Source organism: Schistosoma haematobium, chromosome ZW, assembly GCF_000699445.3.
Source record: "Schistosoma haematobium chromosome ZW, whole genome shotgun sequence".
Lineage (NCBI taxonomy): Eukaryota > Metazoa > Platyhelminthes > Trematoda > Strigeidida > Schistosomatidae > Schistosoma > Schistosoma haematobium.
This window is the reverse complement of record NC_067195.1, coordinates 43014872-43034579: the sequence shown is the minus strand read 5'-3', so window position 1 is coordinate 43034579 and position 19708 is coordinate 43014872. Positions and strand designations below refer to the sequence as shown.

At 36.3% G+C, this 19708-nt stretch overlaps 1 protein-coding gene across 2 annotated transcripts in view; it reads right to left on the bottom strand.

The window, feature by feature from the left end:
• MKL1_1 (kinase mkl1 MAPK-like protein) overlaps positions 1–19708 on the bottom strand; it is a 45364-nt gene that overhangs the window by 15469 nt on the left and 10187 nt on the right. Inside the window, exons 3-11 of one of the 2 annotated variants that reach the window (XM_051211459.1) lie at positions 17993–18088; positions 17882–17950; positions 17797–17843; positions 17680–17755; positions 17509–17645; positions 15560–16766; positions 8294–8847; positions 4362–4525; positions 2640–2845 (exon numbers count right to left, since the gene is read on the bottom strand). In XM_051211459.1, coding sequence (XP_051071522.1) covers positions 2833–2845; positions 4362–4525; positions 8294–8847; positions 15560–16766; positions 17509–17645; positions 17680–17755; positions 17797–17843; positions 17882–17950; positions 17993–18086 — 2361 coding nt within the window. In that variant the 5' untranslated portion in view covers positions 18087–18088 and the 3' untranslated portion in view covers positions 2640–2832. The remainder of the gene's footprint in view (positions 1–2639; positions 2846–4361; positions 4526–8293; positions 8848–15559; positions 16767–17508; positions 17646–17679; positions 17756–17796; positions 17844–17881; positions 17951–17992; positions 18089–19708) is intronic. The other variant, XM_051211458.1, reaches the window with a different exon arrangement.

The window sequence follows — 19708 nt, the reverse complement described above, 5'->3', positions numbered from 1 at the left end:
GACGCGTTGTAGATCCGAACTTTTACAGCCAGACTAACGTCACGAAGGCACCTAAGACGGCCCAGATTGGCATAAGCCGCTCTGGCTTTCACTATACATGCACTGATCTCATCACTCACGCCACCACCAGCACTTACGCAGCTACCTAGATACACATGCATACAGCCACTGTCAGGAAAGTCCTATTCACTGCCTTCTCGCGGTGGGGGTGTCGTTTACGAAATTGAGAGGATGAAAAGAGAATGTCCGGCGTTTTAACCGGGTTGGTGTATACGGAGGATCCACCTAAGGGAATTGGAAAACCCTGATTCCAAACCAATGGTGCACATGGGCTCCAGGATCCTGAGGAAACAAGTGGCGTATGAACCAATTATTGGTCACCAGCTATGGGCCTGCAACTCCTTACGTTGCTCCACTGCCTTACGGATTAGACCTTCAGGTCGAAGGCTCCGGGTATGGCCTACCAAGAAGACCACCTGTTTCGGTTTGGGGGCCAGGGTGGTATTCCAGCGCTCACACGAGTCGAATGATTTATGTGGCACATGCCTATTTGGTGCCTCCTTGTACCAATATATGTTTAAATGAATAAATAAATAAAATTTCCTAGGATTCAAATGAAAATCATCCACCCATTGATTTTATCAATCTACTACATGAAATCTTAACCATTTTTTAGTAACAATTTACTCTGGACAATTATGAATTAGTCACAAAAAACTGATACTTGTGATGATAAACTTTGAAAGTATACTTGATTGCATGTCTAAGAGTTAAGTGAGATGAACAAGTGTTAATTTCGTTAGTACTTAAGTAAACTACGAAATCCTTACGTTTTGATTGCTCACTTTTCAATTGACCTCCAACTATATTTATTTTTGTGTTCATTATTTCGTATGTATCCGGCGTTATTTGATTAGATAAACAAAAACGCTTATTATTTGGACTAGTTCCCTTGTCACTGATACCAATTCCTTCAGAGGTGTGAGTCAATAACCCCATCTCTTCAGTAGTTACCACTCGACCAAATTTTATCACTGAATTTTATCAATTAATCAGCATATTACATTCACTAACCTAACAATCGTCAAATGTTTTCTTATTACAGTAAGTAAAAAATTTGAACAACTTACGTAAATTAAATGCTGAAACATCAGGTCAAGTTCATTATGTAGATAGATTATAAATAAAATGATGTTTAATGTATAACCTTCATATGTTTAGTTTTTAGTAAACCTGAATTTAATTGGAGTCCTTCATAAATATGATGTATAATAAATGTAATCTTTATTATTATTATTATTATTATTATTATTATTATTATTATTATTATTATTATTATTATTATTATTATTATAAAGTACTTTTTGTTAATATAATGAGCTCTAATTATTTGAGAATAACATTTGTATGAAACAATAAACGTCGTTGATCATATAAGTGAATAGATAAAACATTGGAGGTACAGTATTGATATTTTACTCAAACGGGATCAAAAACATTTCGAGAGTACAACACATGTCTATAAGAAGTTATATTCTCGCCTAACTCAAATTCCACCTTTCCATAATCTATATATATAGTCTAAAAATTACCTTGTCAACATGGAAATTACATTTTACCAATCACAAATGCTTTCTCACATTTACACCAACAGTGAGTCATAATTATCTAAATGTCTGTCATATAAAAATGAAACTTTATAAATAAAAATTAAACATGTCAACGTCTTTATGATACATCTTACTTTAAGAAAAATACCTGTCTAATTAATTATAAACGGTGAAGTATATCGATTCCCTTTTAATACTTTCACACGAAAAAATATACATATGAGAATATACCGACCTTGGAAATCAAACTTTCGATATATATATAATATATATATACCTAATGTTGGCAATGTATACGTATAAATCGATCACACACTTAACGTATTATTCTTAATGATGTCAGGTTATAATAAATAATACTTTAGACAATTTTTTTGATAATTTATTTATTTAAACACATAAACATTGGTACAAGGAAGCACCAAACATATATGCGCTACACAAATCGTCCGGTTTGTGTGAGGCCTGGGATACTGCCCGGACACCCAAACTGAAACAGATTTTTGATAATGAATATATATAAAGTAACTAAGCAGTTAAGTACAAGTTTGAGTGAGCAATTCTGAACCACACTTTATATTATGTGAACATAATGACCAGTGCTAGATAAAATTAACCTATTTTGCACACTAGAGGATATGTAGTGGTCATTGAATCTCAGAAGCTCGTTTAATGATAAAATTTAATGAGTCTCAATCAGGAGTTGAACTCCCTTTCTGTTATAAATGACGTTTTTAAATAATTCATGAGATCAAATTGTCGATTGTCAGAATCAATGAACAGAATTCCTATCGTGAATACAATGATATATTTTTTCCGAACGATAGTGGCTCAAATGAATGAATTCTTGATTTGAACCCTCGAATGATTAAGAATCAAAAACAAGACCACTAGCCAGATGAATGTGTTTTTTCACGTAATAAAATGACATGTTTATACATAAATTACTAACAGAAAAATAATATGATAAAATGTCATAGGCGAAAATTAACACAACTATATTTTCATATAATCTAACCGCTTATGTACCAAGTAGGAATTTATGTATTCAGCTTTGAACCACATCGTTTGTGTGAGGACTAGCGATATTTACCCAGTTACCCAAACCGAATTAGGTGATGTGGGACTTGACCCTGTGACATACCGGCCGAAAGTTGGATGTTTAGACCGCAGTCACTCCTCCAATGAACAGAATTATTTGGAGACGACAACACTTCGATTTTTAATAGACAATGCTGAATCCAACAGAAATAGAAGGATTTTAAAGTAAACAACAAGGATTTGAATAGAGTGGAAAATAAACGAAAAGTAATGGAATCCCTAAAATTCAGGAGATACATAATAAAAGTATCTATGTTATTCTGAGGCATTTCAGACCACATCACTTAACGTCTTCAACCACTGACTTATCATAAAGAGGAAGCAAATCTATACCTTCTTATACAAATATAACCCAGAAGTGAGTGAGTGACTTTACAAACTGATGTCAATTTTATAAGATTCCCAAACTTAACCTCAATCTTATTTCAGCATGTTGGATTTGCCAAGAATCTCTCATTCAATTTAATTATGATATTTAATTGAAACTACTGGTTTTAAGAGTATTCAGGAAGTCGATTGGTTGAATGACTTTTTTAACCTCCAAAAATGCATCTTAGCAATTTTGTGTGTCATACGCTAACTAATAACAAGAATACAACAATAATACTATCTTTATTCAGCACTAGCACAGTAGGGAATCCTCAACACTGAATGACTTAACAAGTTCCTCCTCTGTCATATCCCTAATTATACCCTTAGAATGTAGTAGAAATCAAGAAAATCTATTCTTCTACAAGTTTTCTCAATAGTTTATACCCATATATCAATCGCGTCACTACCGAACGATGCGATAAATGATCAAGATTACGTATAATTCACAACATAGCGAAGTTGTTAGTTTATGAAGACTAACGATACCACCCAACTCACCCAAACTAGAATAGATTGGATGAGCCTAAACCATTGACTGAACGACTGGGAATTTCATGTTTATATCATATACCATTTGAGCTAAAACTATTCAGCAAAACTTAGGTTATCATCTGAGGTTTTTATTTGAGATTTATGATACTAGCCGCACAATGTCACTACATAAAAAGTGAAACTGAACACTAAAACACTTGAGACGGAAAATATCACCTTAAAGACAAACCTTAAAATGTCAACCATTCACAAACATTATGCAATACTTCTAGGTATAATGAAAAAAACCCACTGAGTCACTGAATTTTTAGGTATATTTATTCGATATAAAAAACAAACAAGCATAACGGAAATACTAAGGTATTTGCATCACAAAAACTTAACAAAAAGTGTTGTGCAATGATTTAATAAACAACTGTTTATTCTCTTAGTGAAAACACTGCAGATTTAGTTCAGCAACTTTGTACAGATTTTGTGTACTGAACTACACACCGTGTACAATCCATAATACTCAACTGTCCAGAAAAAGTTGTAATTCATGTAACTCATTCAACAAGTACAGATTTATGTAGTCGGTTTTCAGCCACCACACTCTTTACACGTAATACTGCCTGACCAGTCAAACTAAAGTAATTAGAACAAATTTTGGACCTGTAATGTATTAGTTGAAAATAGGATTGGAATTTGTTATATTTAAAAAGGTAAACAGCTAAATATTAATGGGTCACATTTCCAGTAATTTTGTATGGTGAAACGCAATTTACAAACAATTAAGTGAAAACTTACAATCTAGTACCATTTGCACTTATTTCATCCAACGTATCTAAACGTTCAATAATGAGCAGACGACAAAGTACTGCTAGACGATTGTGTTCTTGTTGTAAATATTCTAAATTTGCTGGAGCTGACAAGGTTTCAGACTCATTTGAACTATATTGTGAAATTTTCGTCTAAAATATTTTAGAAATAAAAACAAAAAAGCATTAAGGCAAGTGAGTGTTTAATGTGCAATAATTATTGCAAACACAATCAGTGAAAATCATTGGAAAAAAATCTGAAATTACATCCTTATACGACAGAAACAAGAAACACTTAAACCATCCAAATGTTAAGTAAACAAATTGAAAATAAATCACGTTAGGAAATCTCCTACAGTCGAGAACTGAAGGCCTTTGAGTTCAATTTTGTGTGAAGTCATGGGTGCGTAACTCAGTCAGACATTCATTATCATGAGTGTGCATCAATCTAAGTTATCATACATCATATCAGTAAAACGAGAGGAAATCAACAGGAGGAAAAACATAAGAAGGGAAATAGAATCAAGAAAAATAAAAATCTAAACATGAGAAATTCAGTTAAAAAGAAACAAATGAAATCCAAAATGGGAAGCCAGGATGACAGTAAACTCAAGATTTAGAGAAACATATAAACTAATTGCGGTTGTACTATTGTAAACAATTTTGTGCTATATCACTTGATTTTTTCAAGCATTGACTGTAACTAATGCGAGAGACCTAAGCAGGAAGTTTGATATTGTTCAGATCAGCAACAAATGATTTCATAAATTGATGTTATATCTTGATTCGTTCACTCTTAGTTTATTCTGACCAACTCTCAGGTCACTTAACATTGTACTTCTAGATAAGTGTGGCTGGGCGTGTTTGTTAGTGTCCACTACTGTCCTATGCTGAACTATAACGACAGATCTATTTGTTGGTCACTGGTTTCCAATGATTCTTTGGATGATATCAGTTCCTGATAATGAATTATCTTTGAAGTGCGTAAAAGTCTTGAGCAAAGTACTTAAAAATAAATACAAGCTGGTGTCTTAATTTAGATACATGACCTAATTTATTCATTAAATGCAATGAATATACATGTTGATTGATGAATCAGTTAAAAATGTACTGTACTATCAATCATTTTCATACATAAAACACTGATCAGTAAATATAATCAGAAAAACTCCAACACCGTTGTTCGTACGTAAGAAGTAAATCTGTTAATTCTTTTTTTGAAAATAGAACAGCAGTTTCTTTTTAAACTATATCATAGACAAAGTTATTGTTACCTTGACTTCTGTGCTATACATTTTGTTAACTTCTCCTCTCATATTATGCTGATGTGTGATGTGACAACTCGAATAGATGCATATCTACGCCAAGTTCGATGTTACTATTTATAGATGATTGAGTTTCAGAAATTATCTCCTAACTGGTGAAAGGAAAACTTCAAAAGTAATTTTAAAATATATTTTTATCTAAATTAGATAAAACTGTGATGAATGATTTCTCAATCACATATGAATAATGAACGTTCGGAAAACTTCGAAAGCATTGACGATGCTAAATTGCTTATGAGAATTTATACTTAGGTAATTTTTCGGGTGAAAGTAACTGTTTCCTGATTAATCAATAAAGCCTTTTTATGGAATGTTGGATGTTCAACAACAATCTACCTAAATGATTCAAATTATATATGTGAATTCCTAGTTTTAATTTGTTTTGCTCCCATTTCCTAATATTATTTGTCCTCACTGAGTTCTATATCTCCTTGACTGGTCGACATGTGAAATACATAAAACTTCGAAAGCCTTAACCAATCTTTTCTTTGATATAAGTTAACAATCTCATTGAAATGATGAACCCATCAAACTTAGACTACTTATTAGAACGGTTGACGATTTAGATGAAATTCAACAATCTCCGCAACCCCATACTGAAAATTACCAAGTTTTGTTAATTCGTATTCTAATGGACATCTATGGCTGAGGGACCTGGAACTGAACGACCAAAGAAGCATCACCAGAATATGACCAAATAAATGTGTTTCCTGGTCCTTAGACTGTATACCTGTTGGGGTAATCCAGAAAACTTCCCGCAAAAGACAAAAAAGGCTCAGGAAACACTAAGAAGCACTTTATCCAATCAGCGTCCAGTAGTTTAGCCAGAAACATCAAGAAAGTGAAAAGTCACATGTAGAGTCACTGATTGGCTGATTACTATAATGCTACTATGTTTAGTAGCATTCCAGAGTTTCGGGGAAACCAAGGACATCTAAAATACTATAAAACCCTATATTTTCTGCACTAAAATGAACCTTTGGAGTAAAGCGCTTCTCACATACTTTGCGCCTTTTCTCTCATGTTCAGGCCGCTGTGTAGTTTTAGCTTGGGGGTTACGAGAATAGTTCAGGAACAGAATATAGCGTTCAATTAGCAAGACTTATCAATACTAACAACCTAGTCTTCTAGGCATTATTCCGTTTTATGAATTCCATTTTGAATGTCACCCCAACGCTTTACTCACTCATTAAAAAGTATGTCCGCACTCTGAATAATTAATAAATTTAAAAATACTACTGGCAACTCTACCAATAAAGCTAGATGGGTGTGATTCTGAAGGCCATAGGTAAACATCTCAATCAAACTTATTTGACGATTGAAATGTCTCTGCCGTTCATGTTGAAATATTTACAGTTGACTGACCATCGAGTAGTGATCAATGTCATATATTTCAACCCCTTCTTAGTGCTAATCGGTCAAATTGCAGTGCAGCCACTAGTCGGACCGACTCAACATCGCATGCATTATGTTCAGCTGTGAGGTAATGTTTAAAGGTAGTTGATACATAATCGAATCCGTCAGGGAGCATTATTTCATCCAAGATAACATGTACAGCTTTTTTATGAGTGCCAAAAAGCACGAAGACTGGGTTTAGGGTTCCCTATCGACTAGCTCCAACCACCACCTTACATGTTGAAATATTCAACTCAGTTGGCTGTTCGATATTGACGACCTGAGTTCTTTTTTTTAATCTCCGCTGTTGCATTCCTTCCTGCCTATAATTCTCTAGCCAACCTGTCTTAATTCAGGTCAGTAGAATTCAGGACAAAAATAAACTTAAATAAAACACATATTTCGAAACAGCATAGAAGTATATATACAAGATTAAGTAAGATACTTCTAGTATTTATTTCGCAAGGCTATTTGATAAGAGAAACTCATCTTTTAGAAACATCTGAGAGTATCACATGGTGGGAAAGCTATGAATCAGTTTGTCTGGATTATCTTTCCACTGAACGTGAGAAGCTGCTGAATCAGAAGCTGATCATACTAACAATAATCGGTCCAACTAATACTCGATTCACAATCATCGAATTTAATGATTCAGTTATCTACCCATCTGTTTTAAACTGAAAAGTTGTAAAATATCAAAACAGCATATTACATGATTTTGTATATTGACTAATGACTTATATTATCATTTATCATGCTCATTACTAGTGACTGATCTAAAACAGAGAGGGAAATCGCAGTCTATATTAATCAACTAAAAACCTACTCTATAATACAACCTCCATATCATAAATCTCACTACTTTAAGGCTATTTAGTACAATTCATTAATATAAATATCATCGATACAATGAAAATATTATTCGACTCTATCCAGAACAACTATTTTACGATATGGATCAAAATTATTATTAATCATCTCATTGTATGTAGTATATAACAAGGACCTAATAACAAGGCATTAGGTTTATTGTTGAGGCGATATCGTTGAAAGAATGCTTTCTCTTTCCAATAGGTCAATAAGTTCATTTACCTTACCTAAAAACCCATATATATATATATATATATATATGCATCGATAGACAAATTAGTAGAAAGAGGGAAAAAAGAACAGAGTTAAGTACTTGCATTTCGAACATTACCTGTTCAATATTACGTCTTAATTGACGAATCCTTAACCACATCTCTTCAATTTGATGAAGTGTTGTCGATGGTGTTGAAAAACCAGTACAACCACCGCCGCCACCTTCACTACCAGTAGGATTTGATGTTGCTACTGGTGAGTATACGGAAAATGATTGATTGTCAAGTGAGTTATTTACAGAAGTATGATGCATAGTCTGTGATTCACTGTATGGTGATGATACGCTATTATCTATAGATAAGGGTAATCGGAGACGTTGATTTGAAGTGATAATATAACCAGATTCCGATGACGGAATACTAGTTAATGGATGATGATGTAAAAGATTTCCATTGGATGATGTTTGATTGTCTGAAAGAACATTTGGAGTCATGCATACAAATGATTGTTTCGATGTAGGTTGAACAAACTGTAATTCATATGTTGAGACAGGAATTTGTGAAATTTGGTCTGTTTCACTCATTGTATTATCATTAACGAAAGTAACCGGTATTAGAGTTGTCGAAGATATATTACCTTGTGTAGAAGGAATTTGAAAATGATTTGTGTGTCCTATCATAGAATAAGGAAAACATTTTTAAAAGATAATAAAAGCACGGTTACACTGTAAGGAAAAAAAATCCATTGTGGATAAAAAACGAATAAAACTATTTTAGGGTTAAACAAAAACCATACATCAACTAATATGGAACAAAAGCCATCAAAAAGTAAATTTCAGTTCGAGTTTTTCCACACAATAATTACAGACGATTAAACTTTACTGAATAACCAAATCCATGAATATGTCTGGTTAAGTTCATTCTGCCAACAGAAATACTTTTGAAACTAATACGTACATCAAGAAAAAACTGGCTGGAATAAAAATGTCTCAATAATTTCCGCGATGAAGATAATTTATCGTAATAAGAACGAAACTATGGATATTCAGAAACGGCTTTGTCTACCAGAATCGCGGAATTCCCTATTTTTTAAGAAGTTATGATAGTCCAAGAGTGCTATATCACTTTATGATGAATCCGTTGACTTAAGATAATTTTTAAGAATCTACGAACTATGGGTAAAAATTATTGAGACATACTGACTATCCAAGATATCTTCTGCCGTCAAATCACATAAATTATGCAAAACCTGAGAGAAATTGACTCCACCATTAGATTTCATTTAGATGTTCGAAATATATAATGGAATATTCATATAAAAAAGCACCAGGACCCTTAGTCCTAATTTCATAGATCTACGTGAAAGATGATACTAATAATATTAGAGTTATGTATCTAAACAATCGTGTGACATAAAAGTGTAAACTTGAATAGTCGATCGAAGCTGCTACCTTGACGCGGTGGTCGGGCTTGCCTATCGTGATGACCCAGCCGAGCTATATTGGCTGGAACATATGTTCCTGCAGGTTCTACCATGCCAGGCAGGTCGATTGGTGAACGGTAAGACTAAAAGCAGCAACTCAAGGTCTGAGGGCGAAGTCGTACTGCTGACTGTAGAGGGGTGTGACAGCAGTAAGGTGTTTCCCTCGGACATCCAGCATGACAGCGATGCTGCCTTCCCACAAGGAGGGGTGGGGTTAGAAAAGGTCGACCCTAAAAATGTCACACCTCACCTTACCTCACGGATTTCCGTCTCCGGCGGTAAGGCCCTTTGAAGAACGGAGCTAACACGTCAAAAACCTTCCACAAAAAGGCCGTGCGCGACCGGCCTCAAGCAGTTGTCCCTTGGGCTCTGCGGTCACGCTCCCAGGTCGTCAAGACCAACACTAATCCAATTTCCTTTTCAGGTTCCTCAAGAAATACCCTTCCACGGTGTGGGCAGCCGGGAAGTGATATCAGCCCTCATACCCGTGACAGCACAAGAGACCAAGGTGGTCACATTCAAATCTTTCCTACACCTTCTAATACCTCTCTTATCTCCCCGACTAACCCTCCCCACGTCTCTTTATCACCTCGCACCGCTAGGGCAAACGATTCGAGTACGTGGAACGCCACTCCTGGTCTCCTGAAACCACGCTCTAAACTACATGTAGGAGCTTTTAACGTGCGAACACTTTGCCAAATAGGACAGCAGGCTTCCTTAGCTAAAACTTTAGAATCTCGCGCCATCGATGTGTGCTGCGTCTCCGAAACGCGCATACAGGATCCGAGTAGCGTCATTCATTTGACCTCACCATACCAAAATAAAGAACCGACTCGATTTACGCTTCGTGTATCTGGAAGCCCTGATTCTGCTTCCCGTGGCCTCGCCGGCGTAGGTATAACATTGAGTCCTAGGGCAGAACTAGCTCTCTTAGACTGGATCCCAGTAGACAGTCGTTTGTGCGCTGTCCGACTGAACGGAACAGTAAGAATCCGGAAAGATAGGGACACTCGTCGTTGCCTCTTCGTCGTCTCTGCCTATTCTCCCACTGACTGCAGCTCAGATGATGTAAAAGATGAGTTTTACAGAAAGCTTTCGGACCTTCTCCGAAAAGCTAAGCGCTCGGATGTAGTAATAGTGGCCGGTGACTTTAATGCTCAAGTAGGTAAACTAAGCGATAGGGAAAGACACCTAGGTGGATCTTATGGTGTCGTGGCTCAAAGAACAGATAATGGCGACCGTCTGTTGCAGCTATGCTCAGATAACCGCCTGTTCCTTGCAAATACTAACTTTAAACATAAGGAAAAACATCTTTTAACATGGAGACCCCCTAATTCGTCCCAACGTTGGACCCAAATAGATCACATCACTATCAGCCACCGATGGAGGGGCTCGATAGAAGACTGTCGCTCATTCTGGAGCACATGCCTAGATTCAAATCATGCTCTAGTGCGAGCGCGTATTTTCCTGCGTCTTACTGGACGTAGGAAAGACGCTGCAAGGAAACCTCTTAGGGTCCTGTTTAATGATAGTCAAACTAAGAGTATATTTCAGGAACAACTAGGAAAACAGTTAGGCAGCCATGTATGTGATGCCCACCCCGATGCAGCATGGAATGATATCCGAAAAGCTGTGGAAACAGCAGAGATATCTGCTAGTAAGGTAAACCAGAAGGTTAGGGAGCAACACTGGATCTCAGCAGCATCTATCTCACTGATAGATGCTCGGAAACTCATTCCACCTGGCTCTGAACATAATGAAGAGCGGAGTCAGCTTAAGCGCAAGCTGACAAGAAGCCTACGCAATGATCGCGAACAGTGGTGGGTGGCGAAAGCAAGAGAGATGGAAAAGGCAGCGGCAATAGGTAATAGCAGACAATTGTTCAGACTCGTTAAGGAAACCGGAATTAGGAACCCGACCGTTAGCGAAACAATCTCAGAGAATGATGGACATATTATTCATTCTCAATCCAGGAGATTGGATCGATGGGCAGAGCACTTTAGGGATAAGTTCAACTGGCCTTCAGCCACACTTCGGTTTCCCACGATCTCTAGTCAACCTGAATGGCAAGTTAATGTAGGTCCTCCGTCCCTTTACGAAGTTGAAAAAGCCATAGGAAATCTGAAACGAGGGAGAGCAGCAGGCCCTGACAGGTTTACTCCTGAGATTTTTAAGGATGGTGGTCCAGTATTAGCAATGAGATTAACCGAGGTCTTAGGTAGAATTTGGGAACTGGACGTAATCCCATCTGACTGATCTCAATCACTGATTGTGCCAGTCTATAAGAAAGGACAAAAGTCCTCTTGTGACAATCACAGAGGAATCAGTTTGACTAATATAGTGTCTATAATATTAGCTTCAATAATACTTCGACGCCTAACTAAAGCTCGTGAAGAGCAGACTAGAGAAAATCAGGCCGGTTTTCGACCTGAACGTGGTTGTATAGATCAGATATTCACACTACGTCAGGTTCTAGAACACAGACACACATTCAGACGCCCCACAATGGTAGTATTTCTCGACCTTAAGGCGGCATTCGACTCTGTTGATCGTGAGGTTCTATGGCAGTGTTTGTCACTGAAAGGAGTACCAAAGAAGTACATTAACCTTATAAAGGCTCTCTACTCGAACACAACTGGTCGAGTGAGAGCTTATGGCGAACTGTCATCACAATTGATTACCTCAAGTGGTGTTCGTCAGGGCTGTCCACTCTCCTCATTCTTGTTCAACTTTGTGGTCGACGTACTTTTAGAGATAACACTCTCCTCATCTAAATTTCCAGGGGTTGAACTTCTACCAGGAGATTCACTTGTTGACTTGGAATATGCCGATGACATAGTTTTATTTGGTGAAGACGCTGACAAAATGCAGAGTCTTCTGACCACTCTAAGCAACAGTGCAAGCATGTTCGGCATGCGATTCTCTCCCTCGAAATGCAAAATGTTGCTTCAGGATTGGGTTACATCGACACCCGAACTAGTGATAGGGAGTGAAGTAGTTGAGTGTGTCGACCGCTTCACTTATCTTGGAAGTCTCATCAGCCCTTGTGGTCTGGTGTGTGACGAAATCTCAGCACGGATACAGAAGGCTCGACTAGCTTTTGCCAACTTGCGTCATTTATGGCGTAGGCGAAATATCCGTCTATCAACCAAAGGACGTGTTTACTGCGCAGCAGTTCGTTCCGTCCTACTTTATGGCAGTGAAACATGGCCGGTAAGAGTAGAGGATATCCGTAGGCTACTAGTATTTGATCATAGGTGTCTTCGAAACATTGCTCGTATATCATGGGACCATCGAGTAAGTAACGCAGTTGTTAGGAAACGGGTACTAGGTAAGGATGGCAAATCAATTGATGAAGTAGTGAAACTTCATCAGTTGAGATGACTGGGACACGTGTTACGTATGCCCAACGACCGACTACCTCGACGTGCTATGTTCAGTGGTATAGGAGTAGGTTGGAAGAAAGCTAGGGGCGGCCAAACCAAAACATGGCACAAGTCCATGAAGTCACTGACAAGTGGACTGAGTCATGTTGGTAGGTGTAGACTACCTGGTTGGGGACGGCGAGATGATAGCAACCGATGGTTAGAGACCCTGATTGACATGGCTCAAAATCGTTTGCAATGGCGCAGGTGCATCCACTCTCTGTGTTCTCCCAAATTCTAATCTTCTGAATTCTTCATGTCCCTTTTTTCCTCTTTCCAAATTTATTTCACTGGATTATACTCTTTAAATAACATCTCCAAACCCTAATCTTCCCGATTACTGCTTATACTCTTATTACGTCTACCACTATGGGATTTGATTCGACAACTGTATCTCTGTGCTAATGTGGTGTGGCAACTCGAACTGATGTACGTACGTACGAAGTTCTACGTTGTTACTGACTGACTGACTGACTGACTACTGATACTAATAAAATGGATTCCTGACACGACGCCAGAAAGTCAGGCCCAACAATTGGATCTTAATTGATCGGAGAATGAGTGACCTATGACTTGATTTCCTTCAATCGCCTATGACATTTCATATTTTTCTGCTAATAATTTATATATAAGCATGTTATTTCAATACATGAAAAACTTATTCGCCCGGCCAGTGGTCTTATTTATGATTTTAAATCATCTGAGGGTTTAAGTCAACAATTTGTTCTCGTAAGTTGATATTACTCAGCCACATCATATCATTGCATTCATCTATCGATTGGCATTCCATTCATTATTTTTAGATAATTATTTCATGATGTATTTGTGACTCAAACACATTTAAGTGAAGGACCTTATAGGGAAAGAATCTATCCCAAGGTGAAAAATCTAGAAGTGATCATGTCGTTAGCATTAAACAAATATATTTGGTAATTAATATACTGAAATCGTGTTTAACTCAGATTCCCACTCACAATTATTGATATGTCGTGGGATTAGATGCACCATATTGTAAACCGACTTAACTACTCTTCTGCAACAACTCAATCGTCTTATATTCCTTGTAAACATTCAACGTTCTTACATACAAAAACAGAATCCCGTAATAAAACTCTTGAAATCTAACAAAGTTATAAAGTTAAATGGTGAAGAAATGGGATTCGTCATACAGGAGAGGATATGTGCCTATATGTATCATTTTCCTTCTACAAGTCAATATTTTACACATACAAACCGTTAATTGAAATTTCCTTGGTGTTCAAGCTACTAAATGACCATATACTTCATCCTAAACAATACACAGGTACAGGTCAACAGAAAACAAGATAGATTTCATTCTGGTTTTAAAAACAAGTCACATCACGGTCCATCGATTCTTTTGTTCCTAGATATTAATTTATAATTTGCTAAATGGTGCCACTTTCTGGAAATTCATTCTACGCAAATCTGCTCGAAAAAAGTGAGTCAGAGTTCTGAAAACGCTATACGATTAAACGCTATTGGTTGGTCGACTTCAAATTAAACACAACGCTACAGATACATTCATATTTCTTTACTGAAGCCAATGAACATCTTAATCGATATTTATCCCCTCTCATAGAATTGTTTTCTGTTGCATTATTTCTTGGTTTCTTGTTATTGATAGTATTGATACCAATAGTTACTTTTATTGTCAATTTACCTTAATTGTGTCGATAACGAAATGTGAATAACTCGGACCTGTACATTGCTGCATTACAATAAATTTTGTTTGTTTTTCTACCTTATAAATACTAGCAGGCTTTATAAACAGGAACTTGTCTGAAATACGGTTATTTAGTCTTATCTCTTCTTGTTTAAGACTATTAATGATATTTTAGAAAAAACTCTTCAGAAAGCCAGTCTAGATGAAGTAAAGGTAATGTCTAAAGAAAAAATACGGAGACCCAAATTATGAGAAACACATTCTTTTATTGAGTGATAACTTATCAGTGATCCAGATTACGCTCAATCCACTAATGTTCAATGTGTACATCTGTGTTGCATATACTTGGCAACATTGATATATAAAGTTTAAAAAGTTTGAAAATATCAAACTTCTAATATTCTCTATATAGATATATTACAAGTTAATGTCCTTACAGTTTAGCATTAGCGTTAATGCAATGGAGGATATGCAAATAATGAAACAAACTGACTCGAGCAATTAACTCCATGGGTTCGAATCCCATGTTTTCTAATAAATTTTAAGCAGTCGAGTAATAGTGTTAGCTCTCCTACTAAAATAAGCATGAGTTAAAGCTGATGCATGAACATAGAAATTAGTACTAAATCGCATCACGTTAGTGAAACGGTTTCATGTTCACAAAGACTAGATATAGGGAATAAAATATCACTATTGAAGTTATTATAATTCCTAAAGTATTCTGGATAGTAATTTTGGTACATTACAAATAACCTTCAGATTTTTTACTCTACAGTGGGAAAAGTAAACCCACCTGAGGACGAGTTAGACGAAACTTCCGGAAAGAATGGTGCTGAAACAGAATGCCTTAATGAGACACAAGGTTGAGCAAATAACACATTGGAACCGTCTGGTCTCATAACAACATCAGAGTATACTTGTAGATCTTTTGGCATTGTAGATCCTGAAGAAAATACTGTAGTGCATAAATTCACAGGTTTAGTTTGGGATAGTAGTGATGAGTCAAAATCTTTTAAGTTGACATCCATATCCATCATAGGTTGCTCAGAATTCACCAAAAGTTTTTGATGTTGGTCCTGACGTTTTACGAAAGACTGTGTTTGATTTGCATTATGATAAAACTGAAGAGGTCCATTTATCCCCAATTCGATTTCTTCACTTTGTTTCATTACAGAATTAGGAAAATATTTTACCAATATTTCACGGCGATATGGATTTAACAGGCGCATTAATTGCATTTTAGAACCAGCACGAGGTAAATTTCTGTCCTTGCATTCCCCTTTAAGTTGAGTGAGAGTAAGATGAGCAAGACTGGGTAAGTTAAAATTAGATTCCAACGGTAACGTTTTTGAAGAACCAGTCCGTTGGTTACTTAAACCAATCTGATTCTTAGAACAAACTATTGAGTTTGAAGGGTTTGGAGAGACTTGCAACGACATTGAACTGGAAGTGCAGGATAATGCTAGTTGACTATTCATTTGATTATTAAATGTGTTAGGAGTCAGATCCATGAAGGATGTGTCTTCATGTAGGGGCTTTTTACATGTACTTACGCGCTCACACAATTCTTGTTCGACTAGACGATGAGCACGTGCGGTATCTTGGAGACGTAACATTTCAACCTGTTGTAATTCCCGAACTCGTTGTTTTTGTTGAAAGGATGAGACATTAGCTAGGCTTGGAGAAGATGAACTCGATGAGTCTGGACAATACTGATGAAAAACCAATGAACCTAATTTTGAAACAACAGTGTCGTCTCGAATTGCCCGACTTGTGGATGTTTTATTCGAATTAATCAAACGACTTCTTCCAGAAACAACACGGCCGGAATTTGTACAGTGTGCCTTTGTAGTTGATGAAAGTGGCGGAGGTGGTGGGATAGTGATCAATTCTTGAATAGGTTGTAGTCGTTCACATGAAATCCTTTCCAATGAAACGGACTCGACCCTAGGATATTGGATAGAACCTTGTTTGATGAGTGAATCAACACCGGGATCAACCTACGTTTGGGGGAATATATTTAAAACAACCGATAACATAATAATAAGGAAAAGATACAACATACAATGTTAATATTTTATCAAATACCTAAAATAAATAACCTTATCTTTATGAATAATTATGTTTACCATACTTCTATAAGTACTTTAATTTGGGAAGCAGGGCACTTATTCACCCACAAACAGTTTGTACAACTAGTAACCCTATGAATGATTCTGAATTAGATTTGTAGAGCTAGGTGATAAGATTTATTTTCACCCATTAGAAAATCAGGTTTAGTGTTATTTAGGTATACGATATTTAAAGTCAAACTGGAGGTATCATTCGATTTATCTCAACTTAGTTTGTATCTAGATGAATTTATTTACTAGTCGCTGAATATTAGTCTTTTTTACACAATTGAATTTACACATCAATTTATGCGTCTTTAAATCACATAAGTAATCAACCATAGTTGCGATCGGAAAAACTAGAACAGTGTTCACGGTGTAAGAAGAGATAAAAATGGATTGAACTTATCCTTAAGTTATATAGCAAAATGTACTGCAAACAGTAGACACTATAAAGTTAGGTATTATTCATTCATAAAAGATAATATCGGTGTTTTTTCAACAGTGTCATGTCACGTAAAAATAAATAACGAATATAATTAATACATTAAAATAATAGTAAAACGGCGTCGAGTACCTGAATTCATGTGAACAAATACAAAAATAATTCCTTATGAATACACTGATTTACCTGCAGAACTCCTTTCTCGACTAACTCCAATGAACCAGGTCTGGAAATAAGCTTCGCGGCTAATGTCTCCTTTAGCTGAGACTTTTCTAAATTGTAACATTGCTCAAGAACGAAAGGTGAAGTCCTCGGCTTATCGTCTAAAATCATAAATTATTACTGGAGAAAAATTACCCCTTAAGATATGATGGCTGATAAGATACTGTCTGTCCGGCCGTTGTCCAATTTTACGTTTCAATAAATCACTAGTCTAAGGAAACAAAAACGTATTAGAAAGATTGTAAACGAAACCTTAGCTTTTTGTAATTGGCGAACCTTATCAGGGTGTGAAATAGAGGCTATAATGAAAGAAATGTTAGATTAAAATTTGATATACGATTTAGTAATATCCCTTGATTGACTAACTCCTTTACAGAACGTCTGCACTTAAGGCTTTTCTCAAGTGCTTGAAAACATTAAGAGGTGTTAATAACAGTGATTGATTTACCTTCTTTGTTTTTAGTCCGATTTAGTTGCAAAGAAGAAACCTCGGTAGAAGCTTGTGGACTTCCTGATTTTCGATAAACTTGGTCTGTAGGCATAACTAAAAACATAAAAAATGGATTAGGACCAATAGAATCATAGTTTTCGCGAAAAATAAGGACAATTTGGCCGTACTACTACTTCCAAATAATTCTTAGTGATAATTAAGATACCAATTCGCATCAAATAGATCTGTGACAACAGGTTTTATAAATAAATAACTGGTTACTTAGCGGTAACCCATGAAAATGATTTTTCTTCTCTATACCTAGTAAAACTAGGTAGCATAAACATTTAATGGGCTTTTAAGACGAGAAAGGTGAATTATTATCAAATATAGTGAAAATATTTCTCAAAAGAATATATCCATCAGTATTCATAAATGTTTCAGACGCTTTAGTTCCTCGACAATAAATGCCATGTTCTGTAAGGAATAAAACTAATTCGAGTGGAACATCTTGAAGTTGATAACTAGTAGGAATGAAAATATAAAAGATATAGAGTAACTAGCTTTTCGTACCATATTCATGATAGCAAAACGTGATATCACAATCATAAAACATAATAAGATTTAGTTTGATCTTCCCACAACTGCGAGAACTACTTAAAATACTATCTGACAGTGAATTTCGGTTCAATATTTTCGAGAGTTCCCTAGAAAACTTTAATGGCAGAAATCAAAGGATACGAAGCAGTTTCTTTTACTATTTAAACAACGTAGCCAATTACGTGAATAGTGCCTCCAAATGCCCTGGTACGGCCGAGGGTGAGGAGAGTTAGCTCTCCCTCTCGAAATACAGCCACTGTCAGGGAAGTCCTATTCACTGCCTTCTCGCGGTGGGGGTGTCGTTTACGAAATTGAGAGGATGAAAAGAGAATGTCCGGCGTTTTAACCGGGTTGGTGTATACGGAGGATCCACCTAAGGGAATTGGAAAACCCTGATTCCAAACCAATGGTGCACATGGGCTCCAGGATCCTGAGGAAACAAGTGGCGTATGGACCAATTATTGGTCACCAGCTATGGGCCTGCAACTCCTTACGTTGCTCCACTGCCTTATGGATTAGACCTTCAGGTCGAAGGCTCCGGGTGTGGCCTCTCAAGAAAACCACCTGCTTCGGTTTGGGGGCCAGGGTGGTATTCCAGCGCTCACACGAGTCGAATGACTTAAGTGGCGCATGTATATTTGATGCCTCCTTGTACCAATATCTACGTGTTTAAATAAATAAATAAACGTGAATAGCCATGATAAAATAGCTGGTAAGCAACTCTTACTGAGACTAATAATTAGGAATTATTAGAGAACAAACTGAATTATTGTAAAAATGCAAATCCAAAACAGGACTTCTGAACTATAAAATGTAACAAGATAGATTACTAACATGGTTTAGCAGTTTCGTTGAGTTTCTGAACTTTAGAGAACAGCGGTAGAACACTGAAATCTATCATAACACATTAAAAATCAATGCATTTATGAATTTTACTATCGTTTAATGAAGTAGAAAAGACTTTCACAAATTAAATCTATCGTTCAAAAGACAATCTTTTTAAATCTAGTTTAAGGGAGATATTGTTGGTGATATGCTGAAAAGCCGTTTGGAGGGAAAAATTAGGAAGAAATTTAACATAGAGTACAAACCAATGTATTTCTCCTTTTATGTGTCCTCTCGTGAAAGATAAAG